The sequence below is a fragment of the Mesoplodon bidens genome (genome assembly GCF_964165515.1).
Source record: "Mesoplodon bidens genome assembly, chromosome: 6".
Taxonomy (NCBI): Eukaryota; Metazoa; Chordata; class Mammalia; order Artiodactyla; family Ziphiidae; genus Mesoplodon; species Mesoplodon bidens.
The window spans coordinates 45,958,896-45,983,021 of NC_138162.1; the positions used below are offsets into that span (position 1 = coordinate 45,958,896).

The 24,126-nt window shown below is 36.8% G+C and overlaps 1 protein-coding gene across 1 annotated transcript in view; it reads right to left on the reverse strand.

Moving 5' to 3' along the window:
* UBE2R2 (ubiquitin conjugating enzyme E2 R2) overlaps positions 1-24,126 on the reverse strand; it is a 93,983-nt gene that overhangs the window by 11,645 nt on the left and 58,212 nt on the right. The window contains exons 2-3 of the mRNA XM_081236210.1: positions 16,833-16,919; positions 4,896-4,993 (exon numbers count right to left, since the gene is read on the reverse strand). Of these exons, the coding sequence (XP_081092336.1) occupies positions 4,896-4,993; positions 16,833-16,919 (185 nt within the window). The remainder of the gene's footprint in view (positions 1-4,895; positions 4,994-16,832; positions 16,920-24,126) is intronic.

Here is a 24,126-nt window from a genome sequence, read left to right on the forward strand (position 1 = left end):
ACCTTCTGCCACCTCCACTGCTGTCTTGGCTATGCCACAAACTGGATTTGGAGCTTAGAACCCTTAGTCAGACAAGTGCTTACTCTGGATAATTTAGTAGTAAAGGGATATAAAGGAAAATCCCTGGCATCTCGTATCTTGCCTCTTGATATTTCAGTGCCGTAAATAACCTGTGAGAAATATGTACAGTTTACTACCTTAAGGAGCTCCCTTGTCTCAAAACAAATAACACAGAAACAAATGGGAAAGGGAAAAGTGTCCCACATTAGGTAGTACTTTCCTGACTTTTCAGAATTCTGGACATCACCAGGTGTTCCAGATGACGTTCCACAAGGCATGCAAAACACTCTATGTCCCCCCTAGAAATCCACAAACACCAAAACTCTCCATGCACTCTCCCACCCCAAGCAACACATTGAAGAACCATCCAATGATTATATGGAACTAAGAAACAAAAAGGTCCAAGAAGGTAACGATTTCCAATGCAAATACCTTTTAGAGCCATGGATGAAGATGAAAGGGGCAATCTGAAGATAACTAAGTTCTGGTTGTGAAGCCTCTAAATAAAAAAAGCATAAACGCAGGGAAGGCAATCCCTCATGTGAAGTCCAGGTGCTTCTAAATTGGGGCTCAGGTGACCTGAGGACCCAGAGAGAAAAAAAATGATGCTGGTACTGGTACCCAAAGTGGCTAAGGTAGTTTTAAAGGGCAGATTAATATGAAAGGAGTTCCCTGCCCCCAAAAGAATGGATTAAATGAGAAACAGGCCTTTCTTTTCCTTTTTTTTTTTGGCCGTGCCACGTGGTTTGTGGGATCTTAGTTCCCTGACCAGGGATTGAACCTGGGCCACAGCAGTGAAAGCACTGAGTCCTAACCACTGGACCACCAGGGAATTCCCCAAACAGACCTTTCTTAAAAAGAAAAACTGTTTATAATATTTTAGGCTGAGACAAGGCAAATACAGTCTGTGTGTATTTACACAGAAGTAAAGGCAAAAATTTTGAATTCCTGTGGGTAATGGTAATAGATTGTCCATCCAAGCAGCACGAGAATGCAATGAGAAAAATCTTGTTTGGGGCTTTGCATCTAAAGAACAGGGAGGCTTCAAATTCTATATTGAAGTTTTAACCCCCAGTACCTCAGACTATATTTGGAGACAGAGTCTTTCAAGAGGTAATTAAGTTAAAATGAGGTCCTTAGAACAGGTCTTAATCCAGTATAACTAATGTCCTTATAAGAAGAGGCAATTAGGACACAGACATGAACAAAGGGAAGACCATGTAAAGACAAAGAGAGAAGACAAGATGAGGAGAGAAGCCTCAGAAGAAACCAACCTTGCCGGTACCTTATAGAGTCCAGAACTATGAAATAATAAATTTCTGTTGTTTAAGCCGCACCAAAAAAAAAAAAAAAAAAAAAAAGAGGAGGCTTGTTTTCTCAAAGGGTGGGTGTGGTGGTGGTATGTGAAGCATTTGATTCAACGTTCAACCTCCAAAAGCAAGAATCACTAACACCTTAGAGCTACTACTTCTTCTAGTCTAGGGTTACTACTAGCCCTGAAAAACAAGCACCAAAATCATACTTAAAGGACAACTCTGCATTTTTGGTTCAATTTTTCAACAAATCTTCCAAGATATTTAAAACCTTTTCTCTACATTGTCAGTTTAATTTTACTGATAAAATAATGTGTTTCTTTCGAAAGCATGCCAGCCTCTTAAACAATTATATAGTGTGAAAGAGATGAGAAACAGGGTAGCCAAACGTCTCCAAGGCAACAATAGAGTAATGCCCATAATATCCTCAAGGAAAGAAAGCATGATCCTGAAATCTTATATCTAGTTAAAATCTGTCATTTGAAGTATAATGGCAAACACACACGTATACTCCCATATACACAAGCACATAGTATTTTGAACACGTAACAACTCAGGGAATGTAATATAGCTCCTAGGAGCAATCCCTTGAGAAATTACTGATGGACAAATTTCAGCCAGTTAATAGACCAAAGGAAGTAAAATAATGAGGAACAAACAATGAATTCATTTAACAACAGGAATAACAATTTTTAAAACTGGGATTAAGCTACAGAAGAGTACAGATTATAAATTTTATAACCCTGACAATAAAGAAACAATAATATTTAAAAGTTAGAAGAGGGAGGTAGGTTTCCTTTTCTTTTATATCTAAGTGTCAGTATACCATTTGATGCTGAAAAATCAAGTAATAAGTATGTATAAGTTAAAGGTCTAAATAATGAGCTAACAACTGTGTGATATACGGATATGAGGGGATGAAGGAGAGATATACTAATTTTACTAATGATCATAAAAGATCCTGTGTAAAACAATGGTCTTAAAACTAATACATACATGCCCCTGGAGACATACGAAATATCCTATCAGTTCTCCTTTCCAGCTTCCCTTTTCACAACTGCCCTTTACAAGAAATGCATACCTCCCACACATCCCAAATATTTCTATGGTGCATTGCCTAGTGGTGATGAAATATCAGAAGTACAAAACAAAGAGAAATTTACAAATAGAGCCGACTGCATTTCCCTTCTCATAAATAATTTTGTTAAAAGCATAGAGTGATGTTAAAAAAAAAGTATTTTGCTATATAGTGGAGTATAATAAATTCAGATATGTATAGATTGGGGCTGCTGGAATTATATTTTCACTAAAACAGATTAATTCCATCTCTGATTACCGTTAAGAAATGCATCAGGGCTTCCCTGGTGGTGCAGTGGTTGAGAGTCCACCTGCCGATGCAGGGGACATGGGTTCGTGCCCTGGTCTGGGACGATCCCACATGCCGCGGAGCGGCTGGGCCCGTGAGCCATGGCCGCTGAGCCTGCGCATCCGGAGCCTGTGCTCCGCAACGGGAGAGGCCACAACAGTGAGAGGCCCGCGTACCGCAAAAAAAAAAAAAAAAGAAAGAAATGCATCATCGCCGAGGGAGAGTCCCACTAAAGTAAAGCAGAAAGTATATGGAATATGCAATGATTCCTTATTTCATAGACATAATAAACTTATGGCAAGTCTCAATACCCGATCTATCTGAGAATTATTCAGAGGCATGATGTTTGTCAAGGTGAGGTGTATCAACACATTTATTTAAATTTAAAAGGGAAGTCAGTTTCTTCTCATTAAAAAAATATACTGGCAAGATGTGTTGAAATCTAAAATATATCTATTTTCCCAATCCTTTCTAAGTATACTGGATGGAACAAAGTACCTAAAGAAATGAGTAACCAGCATAATCAATAGTATTTGATATGTCTTGAATAGACTTTTTGGTCTACTCTTCTCAGAAAGTGGGAAGCAAACACATAACTTGATAAGAGACAGGTAAGAAAGCCTTGTGTGCATCAGGAAGCTTCAAGTTCTTTGCTTTTGACAAAAATGGAGATTCTAATTGAGTTACTAGCTTCCAGATCATTAAAAATGATTAACAAAATGAATGAATGAGTAAATGGGGGAGAGCAGATTAATCTCCTGTGCAGAGGAATTGAAGTAACTTATACAGATATCTCAGCCTTGCGGGAGTCTAATTCCCCCTTCCTTAGTGTGGGCTGCACCTAGGACTTCCCTTATACAGAACAGAAAGGGGGACAGGAGGAACTCTACAGAGGAGAAACCCTAAAAACAAGAGTCTCAGCCAGGTGATGAATGTTAACATCAAGAGTGGTAAGTCAGGATGACAGTATGTACCCCTGCTATGACGTGATGAAAATGTACTTTACCTTCATGTCTTCCTCCTCAACACTCATAACTCCAGAAAAACATCAAAAAAAAAATCCTATTTGGGGTGCATTCTACAAAATACCTGATCAGTATTCCAATTGTTAAGGTCATCAAAACCAAGGAAAGTCCAAGAAACTGTTGCAGTTGTCTAAGGAGAACTGTCTATTAAATATAATACGCTATCTATCATGCATGAGGATCTCAGAGCAGAAAAATGACATTAGGTAAAAATTAAGGAAACATGAAAGAGTATGGACTTTAATCAATAATAATGTACTAATACAGGTTCACTAACTGTAATAAATGAACCAAATGAATGTTAGATGTTAATAACAAAGAAATCTGGCAGGTGTGGGGAATATGGGAACTATCTGTACTTTCCTCATAATTTTTCTAAAAATCTAAAACCATTCTAAAATTTTGACAGTTATTTTAAAAGAAACACACTGATGACAAAACTACAATGAGAATACCATGTCCACCATCTGGGATGGCTATAATAAAAGACATGGAAAATAACAAGTGTTAACAAAGATGTGGAGAAATTAGAATTCTCACACACTGCTGGTGGGAATGCTCTAAAATTTAGTGCAGCCATGTTGGAAAATATGGCAGTTTCTCAAGAAGTTAAACACTGAGTTATGCACCCCCAATTCCATTTCCAGGTATATGTCCAAGGAAATGAAAACGTATGTACACATAAAAACTTGCACACAATGTTCACAGCAGCATTATTCATAATAGCCAAAAAGAGGAAAACAACCCAAATGTCCATCAACTGGTGAATGGATAAACAAGTGTAAAGACTAAGACTTTTCAGCAAAAAGTAATAAGAATCCTAGAATAAGGAAGCAACCAATCCAAACATGGAACTCATGAAATCCAAAGCAGCAGGATGGAACTTAGATAATGTAAGAGGAAGAATTCAGAGTAGAAAAATTCTTCCAAAGTGAACACAGAGAAATGAGTAACATATGCATTATTACTCCAGAAATACAACTCTTCAAAATGAGGCATACATGCTACTTAAAGCTCCAGTAGAAGACAAAACAACCAAATATAGAAAGGATTCGTTTGTACTTGTTAAAAGATAATATCCAATCTTAAGAGCCACCTAAAAACCAGATTATTCCTTATGTAATTCCTTACCTGACATTTTGAGTGGGATTCCACCTTTCAGAGGGCAGTTCTCCACTCTGTGGGTCATCTACAGGTGGATGAAGAATTGAAATGCATACATCTCCATTCTACGAGACACAAATATCACATTCAGTAAACACTCAAAAGTATGTTATTGAAAAAATATCAATTCCGCTGAAATTTCTTTTACTCCTAGAAGACTTGTTTTCTTACCATTAGGGGAGTAAACAATCCTGCTTTTTCTTCTTGTTTGGAATCAATGATAAAGAAGAATTAAACATTTTTTTATATTATAAATAGTCATTTTGACCAATCTCCAAAATACATTTCTTAGTTAAAAAAAGAAACACTGCGTCTGTAACACCATCCTTCTAAAACAAATCATTTAAAAATAGAAACAGACAAACATGATAAATCATGATTCAAGAGTCTTGAGAAGCAACTAAATCTCTCTTTATTTTCACACATCTAACATTAAAAAAAAATCTGACCTTGCTTAAAATCTGCCTGGAGAGAAGCTATAATCACCTTTAATATTAATCACTGGTTTCAATAAATATGGTTTATATAAACTGACACATGCCTCACAACAACTTAATTATATATAACTCCCTCAGTATATGGATAGAAGAATTCACCACTATAATATTCTGGTACATAAATTTAAATTATAGGACCTAAATTACAAGTACATTTGAAGTCAAACATATATGGATTATCTACCACATGCAATACAGATTGTTAACAGAAAAGACAAGACTGAGAACGATACAGTTGCCTATCTCTAGGTCTAAAATGAAACAAAAGATTCAAATGTTTAAAACATTAGAGGTGTAACCATATAAAGTGAAAAAAATCTTACATATAAACCCAAATTTACACATAAATACACACACACCAAGATAACAGAACATTTTTTAAAGGAGAATAAAATTTTAATAAAGCCAATACCAAATACTATATTCCAAAACTCTGTATTGTTAGATAACATGAGGAAGGTAAAAAAGCACTACAGAAACAAGGAGAGAGAAACTAGGTATATTTGGAGAGGACACCTGGGAGATGGTGTGGAAGAAAAACAAAAAGCTTAATCGTTGAGGAAGCTTTGAGATGGGCTTTCAATAATGATTACAATTATAATAACCTAAGGGAAATTCAGACATGAGATTGCCTGAAGAAACCAGCATCATAAATATGTTCAGGCAGTTACATTTATTTTGTATTATTACACCAATTACCACAAACTTAGTGGCTTAAAACAACACAAATTTATTATTTTACAGTTTTGTAGGTTTAAGTCTGACACTGCCCTTCACAGAGCTAAAGTCAATGCGTGGGCAGCAATGCATTCCTTCCTGGAGGCTCTAAGAAAGAATCCCTTTCCTTGCCCTTTCTGTCTTCTAAAGGCCACCCACATTCCTTTGTTCTTGGCCGCCTTCCTCTAATCCTCAAAGCAAGCAATGTTGCATTTTTGAGCCTTTCTTCCAAAGTCACATCTCCTCACTCTCATTTTCTGCCTACCCTACCTCTTCCACTTTAAAGGACCCTTGTGATTACACTAGGCCCACCTAGATAATCCAGAATAATCTTAAAGTCATCTGATACGCAACCTTAATTCCTCTTAACATGTAATCTAACATAACACAGGTTCCAGGGATTAGAATGTAGACATCTCTGAGGGACCATTATTCTACCTACCACAGGAGTGAAGAACACAGTTTGAATGAAAAATAGAGCACAAAAATTAGGCCAGGGCTTCCCTGGTGGCGCAGTGGTTGAGAGTCCGCCTGCCGATGCAGGGGACACGGGTTCGTGCCCCGGTCTGGGAAGATCCCACGTGCCGCGGAGCGGCTGGGCCCGTGAGCCATGGCCGCTGAGCCTGCGCATCCGGAGCCTGTGCTCCACAACGGGAGAGGCCACAACAGTGAGAGGCCCGCGTACCGCAAAAAAAAAAAAAAAAAAAAAAATTAGGCCAGAGGAGTATGTTACTTTGTTCAGAGTTTAATATGTGTGTAAGTAAAATTTCTTAGTAGTGAAATGACAAAAATAGATATGTACTTAGAAATGACATATTAAAAGATGGGCATCTCAACTGATGCAGACAAAGCACTTGACAAGACCCAACACTTTCTCATAATAAAAACACTCAGAAAACTATAGTTACCTTCTAGCTAACTTAAAATTGTAAAGGGAATTTATTTAAAAAAACAAAAACAAAAAACCCACAGCTAATAAACAGCATACTTAATTAATGGTGAAAACTCTCCTCCTAAGATCAGAAATAAGACAAGGGCATCCACTTTCACCACTGCTATTTAACACTGTCCTGGAAGTTCTAGCCAGAGCAATTTGAGAAGAAAAAGAAAATTTAAAAGTGTACAAATTGAAAAGGAAGAAGTAAATCTATTTCCATTGCAAATGTCAAAGAAAATTCCAAAGAATTCACAAGAAAGCTACTAGACCTAATCAATTAAGCAAAATTGTAGGATATAAGATCAACACTCAAAAATCAGTTTCCTTTTGGGATTCCCTGGCGGTCCAGTGGTTAGGATTCTGCACTTTCACTGCCAAGGGCCCGGGTTCGATCCCTGTTCGGGGAACTAAGATCCTGCAAGCTGTGCAGCGTGGCAAAAAAAAAAAAAAAAAAAGTTTCATTTTTATACAACAGTGATGAATAACCTAAAAATAAAATTAAGCAGGACTTCCCTGGTGGCACAGTGGTGAAGACTCTGCGCTCCCAATGCAGGAGGCTGGGGGGTTCAATCCCTGGTCAGGGAACTAGATCCCACATGTGTGCCACAACTAAGAGTTCCCATGCCACAACTAAGGAGCCCACCTGCTGCAACTAAGACCCAGCACAATTAAATAAATAAATATTAACAACAAAAACCAAATTAAGCAAACAATTCCATTTATAATGGCCTCTAAAAGAATAAAATATCTAGGAATAAATCTAACCAGGGAGGTGAAAGTCCTGTACACAGAAAGCCACAAAACATTGCTCAAAGAAATTAAAGAAGACCTAAATAAATAGAAAAACAGCCTGCATTCATGGGTAGGAAGACTTGATGTTGGCAATATTCTCCAGTTTGAGCTAGAGACTCAATGCAATTCCAATCAAAATCCTAGCTTCCCTTTTTGTGTAAACTGACAGACTGTTCCTAAAATTTATATGGAAATTTAAGGGACCCACAATAGCCAAAACAATCTCGGAGAAGAATCATCAAGTCGAAGGACTCACACTTCCTGATTTCAAAACTTACTATAAAGCTACAGACAAGAAGACAGTTTAGGACTGGCATAATGATAGACATATAGACCAAGGCAATAGAACTGAGAGTCCATAAACGGACCCATACATTGCCAATTGATTTTTGACAAGATGGTTAAGTCCATTCAATGGGGAAAGAACAGTCTCTTCAGCAAATGATGCTGGGACTGGATTTCCAAAAACAAAAGAAGGAAACTGAACTCCTACCTCATACCATATACAAAATTAACTCAAGATGGAACAAAGATCTAAGTGACTGATTCACTTTGTTATAAAGCAGAAACTAATTAAAAAAATAAATAAATAAACTTAAAAAAAAAAAAAAACGTGTGTGTGTGTGTGTGTGTGTGTGTAAAATTTTCATGACCTTGGATTTGGCAATGGATTTTTTAGGTACGACACAAAAAGCATGAGCAACAAACAAGCAAACAAAAAAAGATAAACTAGACCTCATTAAAATGAAAAAATTTTGTGCAAAGGACATTACCAAAGAAAGTGAAAAAAACAACCTATAAATACAGAAGTATCTGCAAGTCATACATCTAATAAGAATTTAATGTCCATAATATATAAGGAACTTCTATGACTCAATGACAAAAAGACAAACCAGCCAATTAAAAAATGAACTAAGGACTTGAACAGACATTTCGCAAAAGAAGATACATAAACGGACAATAAGCACATGAAAGGATGCTCAATATCATTAGTCATTAGGGAAATACAAATCAAAATGACAGTGAGTTATCACATCATATCCCCTTAGGATAGCTACAATTAAAATTTAAAAATGCAAAATAAGGATGGATGTAGAGAAACTGGAACCCTCATAAATTGCTGGTGGTTGGTGAGGGGGTTCATCTGCTATAGAACAGTTTGGCAGTTCCTCAAAAAGTAAAACACAGGATCACAATTTGACCCCTGCAATTCCATTCCTAGGTATACAACCAAAAGAAGTGAAAAAGTATTTAAACAAGTACATGTATACACATGGTTATAGCAGCACTATTTATATATACAAAAGGTGGACACACAAAAAATGGTTCTGAAGAACCTAGAGGCAGGACAGGTATAAAGACGCAGATGTAGAGAATGGACTTGAGGCCACGGGGAGGGGGACAGGTAAGCTGGGACGAAGTGAGAGAGTGGCATGGACATACATACACTACCAAATGTAAAATAGATAGCTAGTGGGAAGCAGCTGCATAGTGCAGGGAGATCAGCTCGGTGCTTTGTGTCCACCTAGAGGGGTGGGATAGGGAGGGAGGGAGGGAGATGCAAGAGGGAGGAGATATGGGAATATATGTATACGTATAGCTGATTCACTTTGTTATACAGCAGAAACTAGCACACCATTGTAAAGCAGTTATACTCCAATAAAGATGTTAAAAAGAAAAAAAGGTGGACACAGACCAAATGCCCATCAATAGAGAAATGGATAAACTGTGATATATCAAACCAATGGAATATTATTCAGCCACGAAGAGGAATGAAGTACTAATACATGCTACAACATGGATGAGCCTCCAAAACATTATGCTAAGTGAAAGCCACACAAAAAAGGTCACATATTATATGATTCCATTTATATGAAATACCCAGAATGGATAAATACAGACATAAACCTGACTGGTGGTTGTCAGAGACTAGGGAGAAATGGGAATGGAGAATAATCACTTCATGGGTAATATGTTTTATGTTGGAGTGATGGAAATGCCTTACAAATAGAGGTGTTAGATGTACCACACTGGGAATGTACTAAATGTCACCGAATTGTGTTCACTTTAAATGGTTAATTTTATGTATGTGAAATTTTATCTCAATAAATTGGGTTTTTAAATAAATTTATTTATTTTTGGCCGCGTCAGGTCTTCATTGCAGTGTGCGGGCTTCTCATTGCGAAGCACAGGCTCTAGGCACGCGGGCTTCAGTAGTTGTAGCGTGCAGGCTCAGTAGTTGTGGCTCACAGGCTCTAGAGCACAGGCTCAGTAGTTGTGGTGCACTGGCTTAGTTGCTCCGCGGCATGTGGTACCTTCCTGGACCAGGGACCATGTCCCCTGGATTGGCAGGCAGATTCTTAACCACTGCGCCACCAGGGAAGCCCCCTCGGCCTTTTTTTTTTAATGGGAGAAGTTTTAGGCCTCCAGAAAGGCTAAGATGTAAAATGAAGGCTATATAGCCTAGGCCCTATCTAAATCCAATCAAACCAAAATCTCCAGCATTCTTTATTTTTAACAACTGTTCCACAAGATTCTGATAAGCTGCCAAATTTGGGGACATCACTGCCTAGAGAAACCTATTCCCTATACCTTAAAGTTAGAGAGAATGCATAATATCTGCAAATCCATGAATATAATTACATAAAAATACATAAAATCCTGCATGTCACAAATTATTTACAAACCAGAGCTCAGCTCTAAAAAGGACAAATTTGGTGGCCCAAATATCATCATGTTCTAAATGGTGGCTAATGTATCTATAGTTAAATCCTTAAGGTATATATATCTTCATAGAGCAAACTGGCATCCTAATTTACATTTTTTAAAAGGAAAAAATACGAGGAAAAAGAAGCAAAATCGAAATCTAAACAAGCACACAATAGAATTCAAACCTTTAATAATGTGTAATACTAAATTACATTTACTAGGAAAACTTTCAACACCAGATCAAAGTCTTCTGATTTCTGTTTACTTTCTACCTTACTCATCTGGTTCATATAAACCAAGATGAAACTCACATTGTAGACTTTAGAAGTTTTATAGGAACATTCTACCACTAAACTTTTCTCTAATATTTTAGAAATAAAGAATATTTTACAAGTCAATTAATGATTAGTTATTTTAATGACAAAAACCACTGAAAGAAAACAAAGATATTTTACCAGGTACCAAAGGGAAGTTATTTCTGTCAATTTATCCTAATAGCTAAAGCAAATAAAATATATTGCATAACACATTTCTGATTAGCTGATTAAGCAAGCATTCATTCATTTGAATGAATTTGTTTTATTCAGGTCCCTTCCTAAAGACAACTGAGTAAAAATTATGTAAATTTAAAATGTTCATCAAATTCATTTTAAAAAATGAAGACAATAAATTCTGATAATATAACAAAATCTTATAACACAGCACTCAGCACCTTTATGTGAATTAAGATCAGAGTTCAAGCATGTTGTTTCTGATGGTTTAATAACACAATACAGAAACAGAGTTTGTCTCACCTAGCTAAGGACAAGTAATACATGTTTTAGGTTCCCCATGCCATACTTTATTCCAAATGAAGTCTAGTTTACTTAATAGTATTGTACCAAAGTTAATTTCTTGGTTTTGATAAATGTACTATGGTTGTAAAAGATATTAACATTAGAAGAATATGAGTAAAAGGTACGTATATGAGAACTTTCTGTACTAGTTTTGAAACTCTTAAGTCCAAAATTATTTCAAAATTAAAAAAAAATTAGTGGGTTTAAACTTAATATTTTAGTATGTTTATAACATAGATATTGAAATCAAAGCATTTTAACAAAACGTATTCTAAATATTTTATAATTTAGAAACTCTGTATTTAAAATTTATATGAAATGAGTTCAAGAATAATGAACTAAAGCAGTTTGTCCTAGTCTTGAAAGATCATCAGAGAATGTAGTATTCCAACTTTGTAATCAATCCTTATGTATTTTGGGGGGTTATTTGATTCTTGGGTGGAAAAAACATTAAAATAAATTCTCAAAGAAATTACAGAAATACCACAGAAGCTCAGATAATTCCACTAAACAGAGAAAAGAATAATAATTTAATTAGAGAGAAAAATGTGTGTTAAATGATCAGAGGAGATGAAGCAGAACCAGCTAGGCTACCATTGTTTTTCTATCTAAATATAATTTTACTACGTGTAATGAAATAAGAAGGGCGTAAACCCTTACTATAAACAACTTGCTATTTCAAGGATTCAAGTGTAGTGCCAGTCAAATTACACCCCCTGAGAACATAATGATGTACACAGAGTATAGAAGGACCATAATGTGGATGACAAGGGGGGAATGGTAGAAAAAGAGAGCTACCTGTGATGGTTAATTTTGTGTGTCAACTTGACTGGGCTATGGGATGCTCAGATAGCTGGCAAAACATTATTTCTGAGTATATCTGTGAGGGTGTTTCTGGAAAAGATTAGTATTTGAATCAGTAGATTGAGTAAAAAAAGACTTGCCCTCATCATGATGATGTGATAGGCATTATCGAATTCTTTGAGGGCCTGAACAGAACAAACAGGCAGAGGAAGGACAAATTCTCTCTCTTCTTGGGCTGCTGCTACATTTGAACTCCTAGTTCTTGGGTCCTGGGACTCCGGGACTCATACAAACAGCTCCCAGTCCTACGGCCTCAAACTGAATTATAATTCCAGATTTCCTGGCTCTATAGCTTGCAGAAGGCAGACTGTGGGATTTCTCATCTTCATAACCACGTGAGCCGATTCCTATGATAAACCTCCTCTTACATATATCTCTATATATCCTATTGGTTCTGTTTCTTTGAAGACTCCCAACTGACACAGTATCTTTGCTTTTACCTGATCTTTTCTGTGTAATTTCAAAATATAATTTATAATTACAGCTTTATTGTAAAGGACTTCTTGATACATTGAGTTTTCAGTTTTTGAAGCGCTGATTGTGGGTCTCATCCACTTCACTCCTAATGGCCTATCAACCATATAAATAAATACAAAGATCATAAACTATACGTAATTAGACCCATTTTCCACTTACATAGCCTAAATTTTACTATTCCAAAATGCAATTGCTCTGCAGACTTGGCAAAAACCTTTTTAAAACCTTTTAAGAGTGACTTCCCTGGTGGCACAGTGGTTAAGAATCTGTCTGCCAATGCAGGGGATATGGGTTCAAGCCCTGGTCTGGGAAGATCCCACGTGCCATGGAGCAACTAAGCCCATGTGCCACAACTACTCAGCCTGTGTGCCACAACTACTGAAGCCTGTGCACCTAGAGCCCGTGCTCTGCAACAAAGAGAAGCCACCACAATGAGAAGCCCGTGCACCGCAATGAAGAGTAGCCCCCACTCTCCACAACTAGAGAAAGCCCGCACACAGCAACAAAGACCCAACGCAGCCAATAATTAATAAATAAAAAAATAAAAAATAATAAAAAAACCTTGTAAGAGACACCAGAGAGCTAGCTTGTGCTCTCTCTCCTCTCAAGCCACATGAAGACACAGAGATAAGCCAGGAGGAGTCTTCAGTAGAAACTATGTTTCCTAAACTGTGAGAAAGTTAATTTCTGTTGTTGTAAGCCACTGCATCTATGGTATTTTGTTATGGCAATTAAAACAGTAGGATCTATTTTTAATCATTATTAAAACAATAACATTTAAGAATACCATGCCCTAATGATAGTGGAATAGTAGCCAAATTGGTATATCCTTGCAGTGTCAGTAGCTACAGAGATTAGTATAATGCCTTGAGAATCATCTGAGTCTAGAAACAAGAATAACTCTTCAGAGCTAGAACCTTACGTAAAACAGTAAAATATTTTCCTACTGGCTATCAAGTATCCTAAAATACCATCTTACTGTAACATTTATTTCATGACTACACCTGTGAAATTCATCTGTAAACACTATACAGGAAAAATGATCTGTAACATCCAACATCTTTATTATTTTTTAAAAGAAAGAGCCATACTGTGTCTTACAACTCACTAGTACTAAAAGGATCATCAAATGTTAAATACTTCTGTATAATTTCCATTTAATTTTGTGGCAAAACTAAAACTATTCTAACTATTAGTCTATTACCAAAAAAATTATTTAAATAAATACATACTAAGAGCAGTGAGATTCTGAGTTGCCACAGCTCTGAAGTTCACAGTGAAGAGTGTACAAAAACCTCTTTTTTTTTTTTTTTTTTTTTTTTTGCGGTACGCGAGCCTCTCACTGTTGTGGCCTCTCCCATCGCAGAGCACAGGCTCCAGACGCGCAGGCCCAGCCGCTCCGCGGCATGTGGGATCTTCCCGGACCGGGGCACGAACCCATGTCCCCTGCATCGGCAGGCGGACTCTCAACCACTGCACCACCAGGGAAGCCCACAAAAACTTCATTTTAATACATAGTTTGTGAAGCAAATGGGCTTCATTGGTTATCTACTTCTGAGCACACAGTAACAAACATAACCAGGAAACTATTATTGAGATCACTCAACATATTATGAAGCAAAAAGGAGTAGACTGTGCAGTATCACCATTGGTGACAAGCTCATATTAAATTTCTTTTGTTCTCCAAGCTTCCCCTTGGTATTTATAAATTTCACAAATGTGGCAATGATATTACAAATGTTAAATTAATTATATTCATTCATATAACACAGCAGTATTTATAACTTTGGGGGCTGCAGTAATGTGTCTGTGAATGTATTTAATAAAACTGTAACCAAAACTCTTATAGTTTTAAAAACTTGATAAAATAAACTATTTTCTACCAAAAATAGTCCTTATGATATTTTTAATACTCATGAAGTTATTAAGATACAAAAACTCATCAATTCACATGTTTTGGCATTTGAGTAGGCTTTTCCTTTTGTATTTTTGTCTTGTTGCTGTTGACACTGTTGCCATTGTTCCCCCATTTCATCCCCAGTTCTATTACAAATAACTGCAGTAAACAATTTGGTGACCAGAGCAATTTGACATTGAGGTCCATTGTGTTTCTAGGTGAAAACATAAGATGGATGAGGAGAGAGCAACTTCCTGGAATATCCCTTTGGCTAAGAACCATGAGCCCTAATGTCTAAAATCACAAATACTGACTTGGGTCCTCAAAAAGTTCAATTCTGATACCATTTCCAGAATGTAGTAAATTAACATATTATTAATTTGTGAGAAGAGTCTCTTGTGACTCATTTGATTACATCAAATTTAATTCCTAACTATGACTTAACACTTCTTTGAAAACAGAACTTTTATGGCATGGAAAACAACTGCATATTTATAAGATATGCATGTATTATTTTACTGCTGAAATTTTTGTTATGAATATGAAAAATATTTTTAAAAATAGTGATCCAATGCTAAATCTTAAGAGACAGAACTAAATAGCCTACCTAACTGGTGAAAAAGCAGTGGAAAGGGGAGTGTGTCTACCTACACCTTCTTCTGAAAGAGCCCTGAATCCTTTATTCTGTTTTTTTTTTTTTCCTTTTTGCTTCTTTGCTGAGAAGGGTTTGAGAATTAGATAACTGAGATGGAAACAGGCGAATATATGGCTCTAAGGTGAATTAGTTCTCAGTAGCGAGACAAAAGCTTGAGTCTTCTCACTTCTCTTTTGCTATCTAAAAAATCTGTACATACCACATAGTTGGGTTTTTTTTCTTGAATTCACGTTCCTTTTAATTTTTTTAAATTAATTTTTATTGGAGTATAGTTGCTTTTATACCACATAGTTCTGAAGGCAAGAATTTTTGATTATTAAATGGACAGGGACAGAAAAATATTTCTATGTGTATTAAACCCAGTTTGAACTTATGAACAGTGAATTATTTCTATAGTCTCTCCCTACAACAGGATAACTTTGTTATATAGAATAGTACAACATATTCATTGTTGTTTATTTGTATTATGATTAGGTCAAATACTAAAGATACTAAAGAAAACAATATTCTGGGAACCTATTTCTGGAAATGTTACTATGCATCACCTTTTGAGCACTAGTTTGTCCTGTTTTAAGAAGGAAAGAAAAATGAAGATAATGACTGACAGAAAAAGCAGGTTGTGAAAAATAATAAAGCTACCCCAGTGTGCTCATTTATAGACTGAGATCCAAATTCAGGACTATAGAGTAAGTTCTCCATCCCTTGCCTATAAGCATTTTAAAGGCTCTGTAACTCTGTTTCTGGAGCAAAGGTGCTTGCCAATAACCACCTGACCAAAAAAAGAACCATGACTAAGGTTGCAAATTTTAAAAAACAATTTTAATGCCTTGGCCTCAGCTACAACTTCACAGCACTACTGCAATGAAAAAGATTACAGAATGGTAAAGGAGTAGACTCAAAGGATATTTTAGTGGGCCTTGTCATATATCCTGAGAAACATAATGCATTGTTCCAGAATCCTTATAAATTAGCACAAAGCTAAGTACATTTCATCAAAAAAGCTACAAATTATTTTTCCAGGCATTGTCTAGTAGAAGAACCTAACCTTGGATTTATTCCAAAAGAGGCTCTCAACTGGTATGCAGCAACTCCTTAAAGGACACCAGTACAAATATAGTAGGATAAATTCCCACACCCTCCTGTCCCAAAGCTGAATCTCTGATCAAAGCAACAAACAAACCCTTGCTGTGAAGCTAGAGGATAGGTACACAAATAAGTTTGTATGACTTTATCTACTAAATTTAAAAAAATGCAAATGTTAACAAATATGAATTATAATCTTAGCAATGAGCAGCAAAGGTTTAAAGCCTCAACCTTAAATTAACCATAATATACACTGGTATTAAAAACTACCCTCCATTTTTGAGCAATTCAACTACAGACTGCTAACCAAAAATGGGAAACCATGAATACTTCTCTGTGGCTACAGCATAACTACCACAGCATACCGAGCTATGGAGGCTATTTTAAAGGATAGTATCTTAAATAAATCTTCAGAGAAATTCATGATAGACATCTCTTACCTCATAAATGTTGGGGTGCCACATTTTGGTCAAGAATCTGAAGGTAGGTGGTGAATATGGGTAGTCAATAGGAAATTTAATATGCGCCTGAAAAGAAAAAGAATGAAATGCTAGTAAGACTACAGGGTTATTCATCTAACAATTCACCCTGATATACTCCAGCGCAACAAAACTCCTTTCTACACAGTAGACTATGGAGATTAAAATAGCTCATATATATTCTGTTATCCCCAATGCCAGGGTTATTATTAGCATGTGTTCTAACTATCTCTTTAAATATTTATAAAAATTAATGTTAAATTGCCAAAGCTCAACAGTTATATAACTGAACACATGAATGAAAAACAGTTTAATATGTGTGTCACATTAATGGGTACATTTTATTTTAATAACAAAAAATAATTAATACAACCTTATGGTACATAATACAGAACAAAGATAATTTGTTTTACTTAACACCATTTACCACCCAGAAGTAACAAATGCTTCCATTTTGATATGGCTCCTCCAAGAGTTTTTGATGCTTATATATGCTTATCTCTTTACAAAACTTATTTTCAAAAACTTGAATATACTTTATTTTATACTCTGTTTTTTCCATCTGTATCATATCATAAACATTTTCCTTTGTATATATGATTGTTAGTATGTGCATAATGTTCCATCATACAGATATATAGATGAACCATTAAAAAAAAAAAAACTACTTCCTTATTTTGGAACAGCTGGGTTGTTTTTCACTCTTTTGCTATTGTAAATACTGCTACAGTGAATGTCCTTGGCAGTATCCCACATTTCACATATGAAAAAATCCAGACAAATTCTCATCTAACAGTACTAGTAAAAGGGAGTGAAGAAGGGAATGAAAGAACAAGGTAAGAATAAATAAGCTAAGGACAGCAGTGAAAATGGCAGAGTCAGGATCCTCAAAAATTCTGTCTTCAGAACTTCTCCGGTGGCGCGGGAAGTGGTTGAGAACCCGCCTGTCAATGCAGGGGACACAGGTTTGAGCCCTGGTCCGGGAAGATCTCACATGCTGTGGAGCAACTAAGCCCATGCTCCACAGCTACTGAGCCTGTGCTCTAGAGCCAGTGAACCACAACTACTGAACCTGAATGCCACAACTACTGAAGCCCGCGCACCTGGAGCCCGTGCTCTGCAATGAGAAGCCACCGCGATGAGAAGCCCACGCACCTCAACGAAGAGGAGCCCCCGGTTGCCACAACCAGAGAAAGCCCGTGCGCAGCAACGAAGACCCAACCCAGCCAAAAATAAATAAATTAATTAAATAAATTAAAAAAAAAAACAAAAGGAAACACTAAAGGGCGTCCTTCAGGCTGAAATGAAAGGACACTAGCCAGTACATGAAACAACATGAAGGAAGAGCACAAATCAAAACATAGGGTAAGTATAGGATAAATATGAAAGAAACAATAAATGTACTTTTTGTTTATAACTTTTTTCCTAATTTAAAAGATAATTACATAGTATAATAATTATAAATCTATTGAAAGGCAAAAAATACACAAAGAAGGAATTTGTTTTCCAATAAAAAACAAAATAAAGGGGAGGGATCAGAGTTACATAGGAGCAAAGTTTCTGTATACCACTGAAATTAAGATGGTTATTAACTGAACTTATATACAGTTATATGATGTTGATTGTAATCCCGAGGGTAACCACTAAGAAATAACTCAAAAATTCAATACCCCTTCATGACTGAAAACACCCAACAAACTAGGAATACAAGGTAAATTCCTCAACTTGAAAAAGGAAATGTAGTAAACAAAACTATAACTAACATTATACTTAGTGGTGAAATAATTTCAGAAATAAGACAAGGATGTCCACTCTCACCACTTCTACTCAACACTGTACTGGAGATGCTAGTCAGGCCAGCTGGCAAGGAAATGAAATAAAACGCATCTTGGTTGGAAAGTAAGAAGCAAAGTTATTTTTATTTGCAAATTAGATATTCCTGTATATAGAAAATACAAAAGGAACCCACTAAATATATTAGAATAACAAATTCAGCAGAATTGCAAGATAAAAGATCAATATACTGGCATTTATATTTCTATACTGCAGCACTGAACAAACTGAAAATGAAATTAAGAAAATTCCATTTATAATAGCATCAAAAAGAATAAAATACTTAGGAATAAATATAATAAAAGAAATACAAAACTTACACTCTGAAAAGTACAAAACATTTTTAAAAGAAATTAAAGACTTAAATAAATGTTAAATATCCATGATATTATATGTTCATGGATTGCAAGACTCAATACTGTTAAGATGGTAATCCTCCTCAAGCTTATCTACAGATTCAGCATCACTGTATGGAAACCCCTGTTGCCTTCTTTACAGAAATGGAAAAGCTGGTACTCATGGGACCCAGAATAGCCAAAACAATCTTGAAAAATAAAGACAAAGTTAGACAACTCATACTTTCCAGTTTCAAAACACGACAAATCTATAGTGATCAAGACAGTCTGGTACTAATATAAGGCCAATTTAATGGGGGGAAAGGCCTTTTCAACAAATTGTGCTGAGACAACTGGATATTCACATGCAAAAGAATGGAGTTAAATCCTTTGAAATACACCAACGGACTCTGTATTTTAACAAGGCCTGCCTTCAGAAGAAACCAGTTACAGCCTAACTTGCTAGGATATTGTCAGAGCCTAACTGACCTAGGGAAAGAGAAATATTGGGTTGGCCAAAAGTTCATTAGGGTTTCTCCATAACATCTTACGAAAAAACTCCAGCCCTAATATCCCACCTAAGGGGTGAGGAAAAACTGAGAAACTCTTGAAAAGTTCACAGTCCAGAGGCAAAGCCTCATTAAAAAGACTGAAAACTAATCATAGGAGAACAGAACTCTTCCCCTTCCCCTCACACTTTACCACCATATTACTAAGGCATTTATAGCAGTTCCTTTTACCCAGTACATCACAGCTAACTAATATGAAAAAATTATAAGGCATACCTAAAGGAAAAATCAAAAATGAAGACACAGAGCAATTATCACAACCAGACAGGGGAAAGATGTTGGAATTATTAGACTGGGAATTTAAAACAACTATGATTAATATTCTAAGGATTCTAGTGGACAAAGTAGACAGCATGCAAAAACAGATAGGCAATGTAAGCAGAGAGATGGGAATCCTAAGAAAGAACCAAAGACAAATGCTAGAGATAAAAACATTGAAGAATGCCTTTGATGGGCTTAGTAAGACTGACACAGCTGAGGGAAAAAACCTCTGCACTAGAGGATACTATCAATAGAATCCTCGAAAACAGAAAAGCAAAGAGAACAAAGACTGGGGGGTGAAAACAGAACAGAATATCCAAGGAGTGTGGGACAACTACAAGAAGTGTAAGATACATATAATAGGAATACCAGAAGGAATAAAAGACGCCATAACGAAAATGAAAAGACAACCCACAGAATGGGAGAAAATACTTGCAAATCATTTATCTGATAAGGGACATGTGCCCAGAATATGTAAAGAATGCTTATAACTCAATAATAAAGAGAATTAACTCAATTTAAAAATGAGCACAGGGCTTCCCTGGTGGCACAGTGGTTAAGAGTCTGCCTGCCAATGCAGGGGACACAGGTTCGAGCCCTGGTCTGGGAAGATCCCACATGCCGCGGAGCAACTAAGCCCGTGTGCCACAACTACTGAGCCTGCGCTCTAGAGCCCGCAAGCCACAACTACTGAAGCCCACACACCTAGAGCTCTTGCTCTGCAACAAGAGAAGCCACAGCAGTGAGAAACCCACGCACTGCAACAAAGAGTAGCCCCCACTCGCCTCAACTAGAGACAGCCCACGCGCAGCAACGAAGACCCAACAGAGCCAAAAGTAAATTAATTAATTAATTAAACAAACAAACAAACAAAATGTTTGGCCAGGATGTCATGAAATTAGAACGCTTTATACATTGCTGGAAGGGATCAAAATGGTATAGCCACTTTGAAAAACAGTCTAGCATTTCCTTGAAAGAATAAACATAGTTAACCATGTACCACGCAAGTCCACTACCAGGTATATGTCCAAGAGAAATGAAAACATTACATCCACATAAGAACTTGTACAGAAATGTTCACAGCAGCATAATAGACAAAATGTAGAACAACCCCAAATGTCCATCACCTGAGGAAATGAATGAACAAAGGGTGGTATATGTCCATACACTAGAATATTATGTGGCAGTTAAAAGGAATGAAGTACTGGACCTCCCTGGTGGTCCAGTGGTTAAGACTCCAAGCTTCCACTGCAAGGGGTGCAGACTCGATCCCTGGTCAGGGAAGATCCCACATGCCACGTGGTGCAGCCAAAAAAAAAAAAAAAAAAAAGAATGAAGTATTGATATATGTTACAATGTGGATGAACCTCAAAAACATTAGCTATGTGAAAGAAGTCAGTCACAAAAGACCATATTATTTATGAAATGTCCAGAAGAGATTAGTAGTTGCCTACAGCTGGGGGTAAACTGGGAGGAAACAGAGGTGACTATTAAAACGTATAGGGCTTTTGGAATGAGGAAAATGCTCTAAAACTGATTATGGTGATGGTTGCACAATTTTATGAATATACTAGAAACCACTGAATTGTGTACTTTAAATGAGTGAATTGTATATATACATTAAAATCACAATAAAACTGCTTATTAAAAAAAAAAAAAAAACCAGGGCCTTCCCTGGTGGTCCAGTGGTAAAGAATCCGCTTTACAATGCTTACAATGCAGGGGACGCAGGTTCCATCCCCGGTCAGGGAACTAAGATCCCATATGCCCCAGGGCAACTAAGCCCGTGCACCACAACTACTGAGCTCATGTGCCTCAACTAGAGAGACTGCGCGCCGCAAACTACAGAGCCCACGTGCCCTGGAGCCTGCGCACCACGACTAGAGAAGAGAAAACCCACACGCCACAACTAGAGAAGCCCAAGCGTCACAACTAGAGAAGAGAAAACCTGCATGCCACAACTAGAGAGCGGCCTGTGCACCGCAACGAAGAGCCCACATGCTGCAACTAAGACCCGATGCAGCCAAAAATAAATAATAAATAAATCTTTAAAAATAAATAAATAAAAATTAAAGCAAACAAAAAACTGGAGTCCAAAAGCAGTCACACCCCAATAGCAACAAGAATACCCAGTTCCTCAGATCTTGGTTTCAAAATACCATTTTCTAATAAAAAGAAACAAGGCTCTTTGGAGAAATACTTGATTCTACATGTAGGGCAAGGAAAATACAAGATGAGCATGGAGCATCTTATAGTGCCTGAAAGTAAGGAAATGCTACAGAAAAAATATGGAGGCATGTCAAAAACAAAAAACAAACAAAAAAAAGCAAACAACAACAAAAAGCCATAGGAGCCAACCTGAAAGAGCCCCTACTGGCCAAAAGTAAAGCAATTCATAGTACTGGAGGATAACCCAAGGTATAAAATAAATGTGAATGAGTACATATTGGTATAAATTATTGAATGAAAAAATATTGGGGAAGGGACAAATCTTCTTCACAGCATATATTATCTTCCTCCAGATAATATATGTAGATATATCCCATTAAGGAGGTGGAGTTTAATTCCCTGAGTGTGGTCTGGGCTGAATGACTCACTTCCTAAGAATATGGAAAGGAAGACATACTAACTTTATAATAGAGAAACCTGGCAGACAACACCTTAACCAAGTGATCAAGGTTAACACCACTGGTGTTAAGTCGCTGAAATCATGATCTCCCTTGTAAGATGTGCTGAGAAACGCAGCTCATCTCTGTGGTGCTCTTACCTCAAAACCCATAACCCAGTCTGATGATGAGACAAACATCAGACAAACCCAAATGGAGGGACATTCTACATAATACCTGACCACTTCTTTTCAAAACTGTCAAGGTCATGAAAAAAAAAGAAAGATGGGGAAACCATCAAATATTGGAGGAAACTAAGGAGACATGACAACTAAATGCAATCAGGATTCTGAATTGTATACAGGAATAATAAAAGGACATTAGGGGTGGTAGGGGAGAACTGAGCATGACTGCTAATGGATATGAGGTTTCTTTTGGAGGTGATGAAATAAACTGGAGTTAGATGGTGGTGATGGCTGTATGACCTGGTGAATAAAAAAACACTGAATTGTATACTTTGAAAGCCTACAAAGTACTGGTACCATGGCTAGGTGTTGTTTGAGTAGGTCCCTGGGTGGATAAAAGCAGAGGAAATAGCAAGGCACTAGGTGCAAAGAATGTGGAGTGGTCAGGTATGGCTAGTGGGATGCCTGGTGGTAACTACAGGAGATAGAAGACTGGATGAAGGTAGGTTGAAGCCTTGTTTAGGTGTTTTAGTGGGAAACTACATAAAGTCAGAAAATCAGGGACTTCCCTGGTGGTGCAGTGGTTAAGAATCCACCTGCCAATTCAGGGGACACAGGTTCAAGCCCTGGTCCAGGAAGATCCCACATGCCACGGAGCAACTAAGCCTGTAGGTCACAACTACTGAGCCCGTGTGCCTAGAGCCCATGCTCCGCAACAAGAGAAGCCACCGCAATGAGAAGCCAGTGAACCGCAAGAGTAGTCCCTGCTCGCCGCGACTGCAGAAAACCTGAGCAAAGCAATGAAGACCCTACACAACCATAAATAAGTAAATAAATTTTTAAAAAAAGGAAACGAAAATCAAAGGCAAGGTGTCTATTTTAGAATAAATGACTCTATGACAGCACCGTAAAAGATGGATTGAATCGGATAAAAGACAGAAGTTAGGAGTGGTTTCCTCTTTTTCATTTAATCAGCCTCATCTCCAGAATATGCATATACTTTAGAAAGCTTTAGTAATGATGACATAGTTATATAATGCATATCTGAATAAAACAGGATTGTAAAAATTTCCATACAAAATTGGAACTCTGATCGTTGAAAATGTAACCTCCTTTAACATATTTCTATGGGAAATCAGATTATCCTTTCTAAAAATAAATAATCAATAAAATTTAGTATTGTTAGTCAAATCTTTAGGTCCCCAAAAATGTCCTCCTAGACTACTAACTATATTAAAAGAAATCTTTGCAGAGTAACTAGGAATGGTTGCACGAAAATTTATAAAGAACGTATGACATGCACCAATATGAAAGAGTAGTAAAGAACATCCACTCAAGAAGCTAGACTGGTGGGAGGGAGACGCAAAAGGGAGGGGATATGGAAACATATGTATATGTATAACTGATTAAATTTGTTATAAAGCAAAAAATTAAAAAAAAAAAAAGAAGCTAGACTGCCTGGGTTT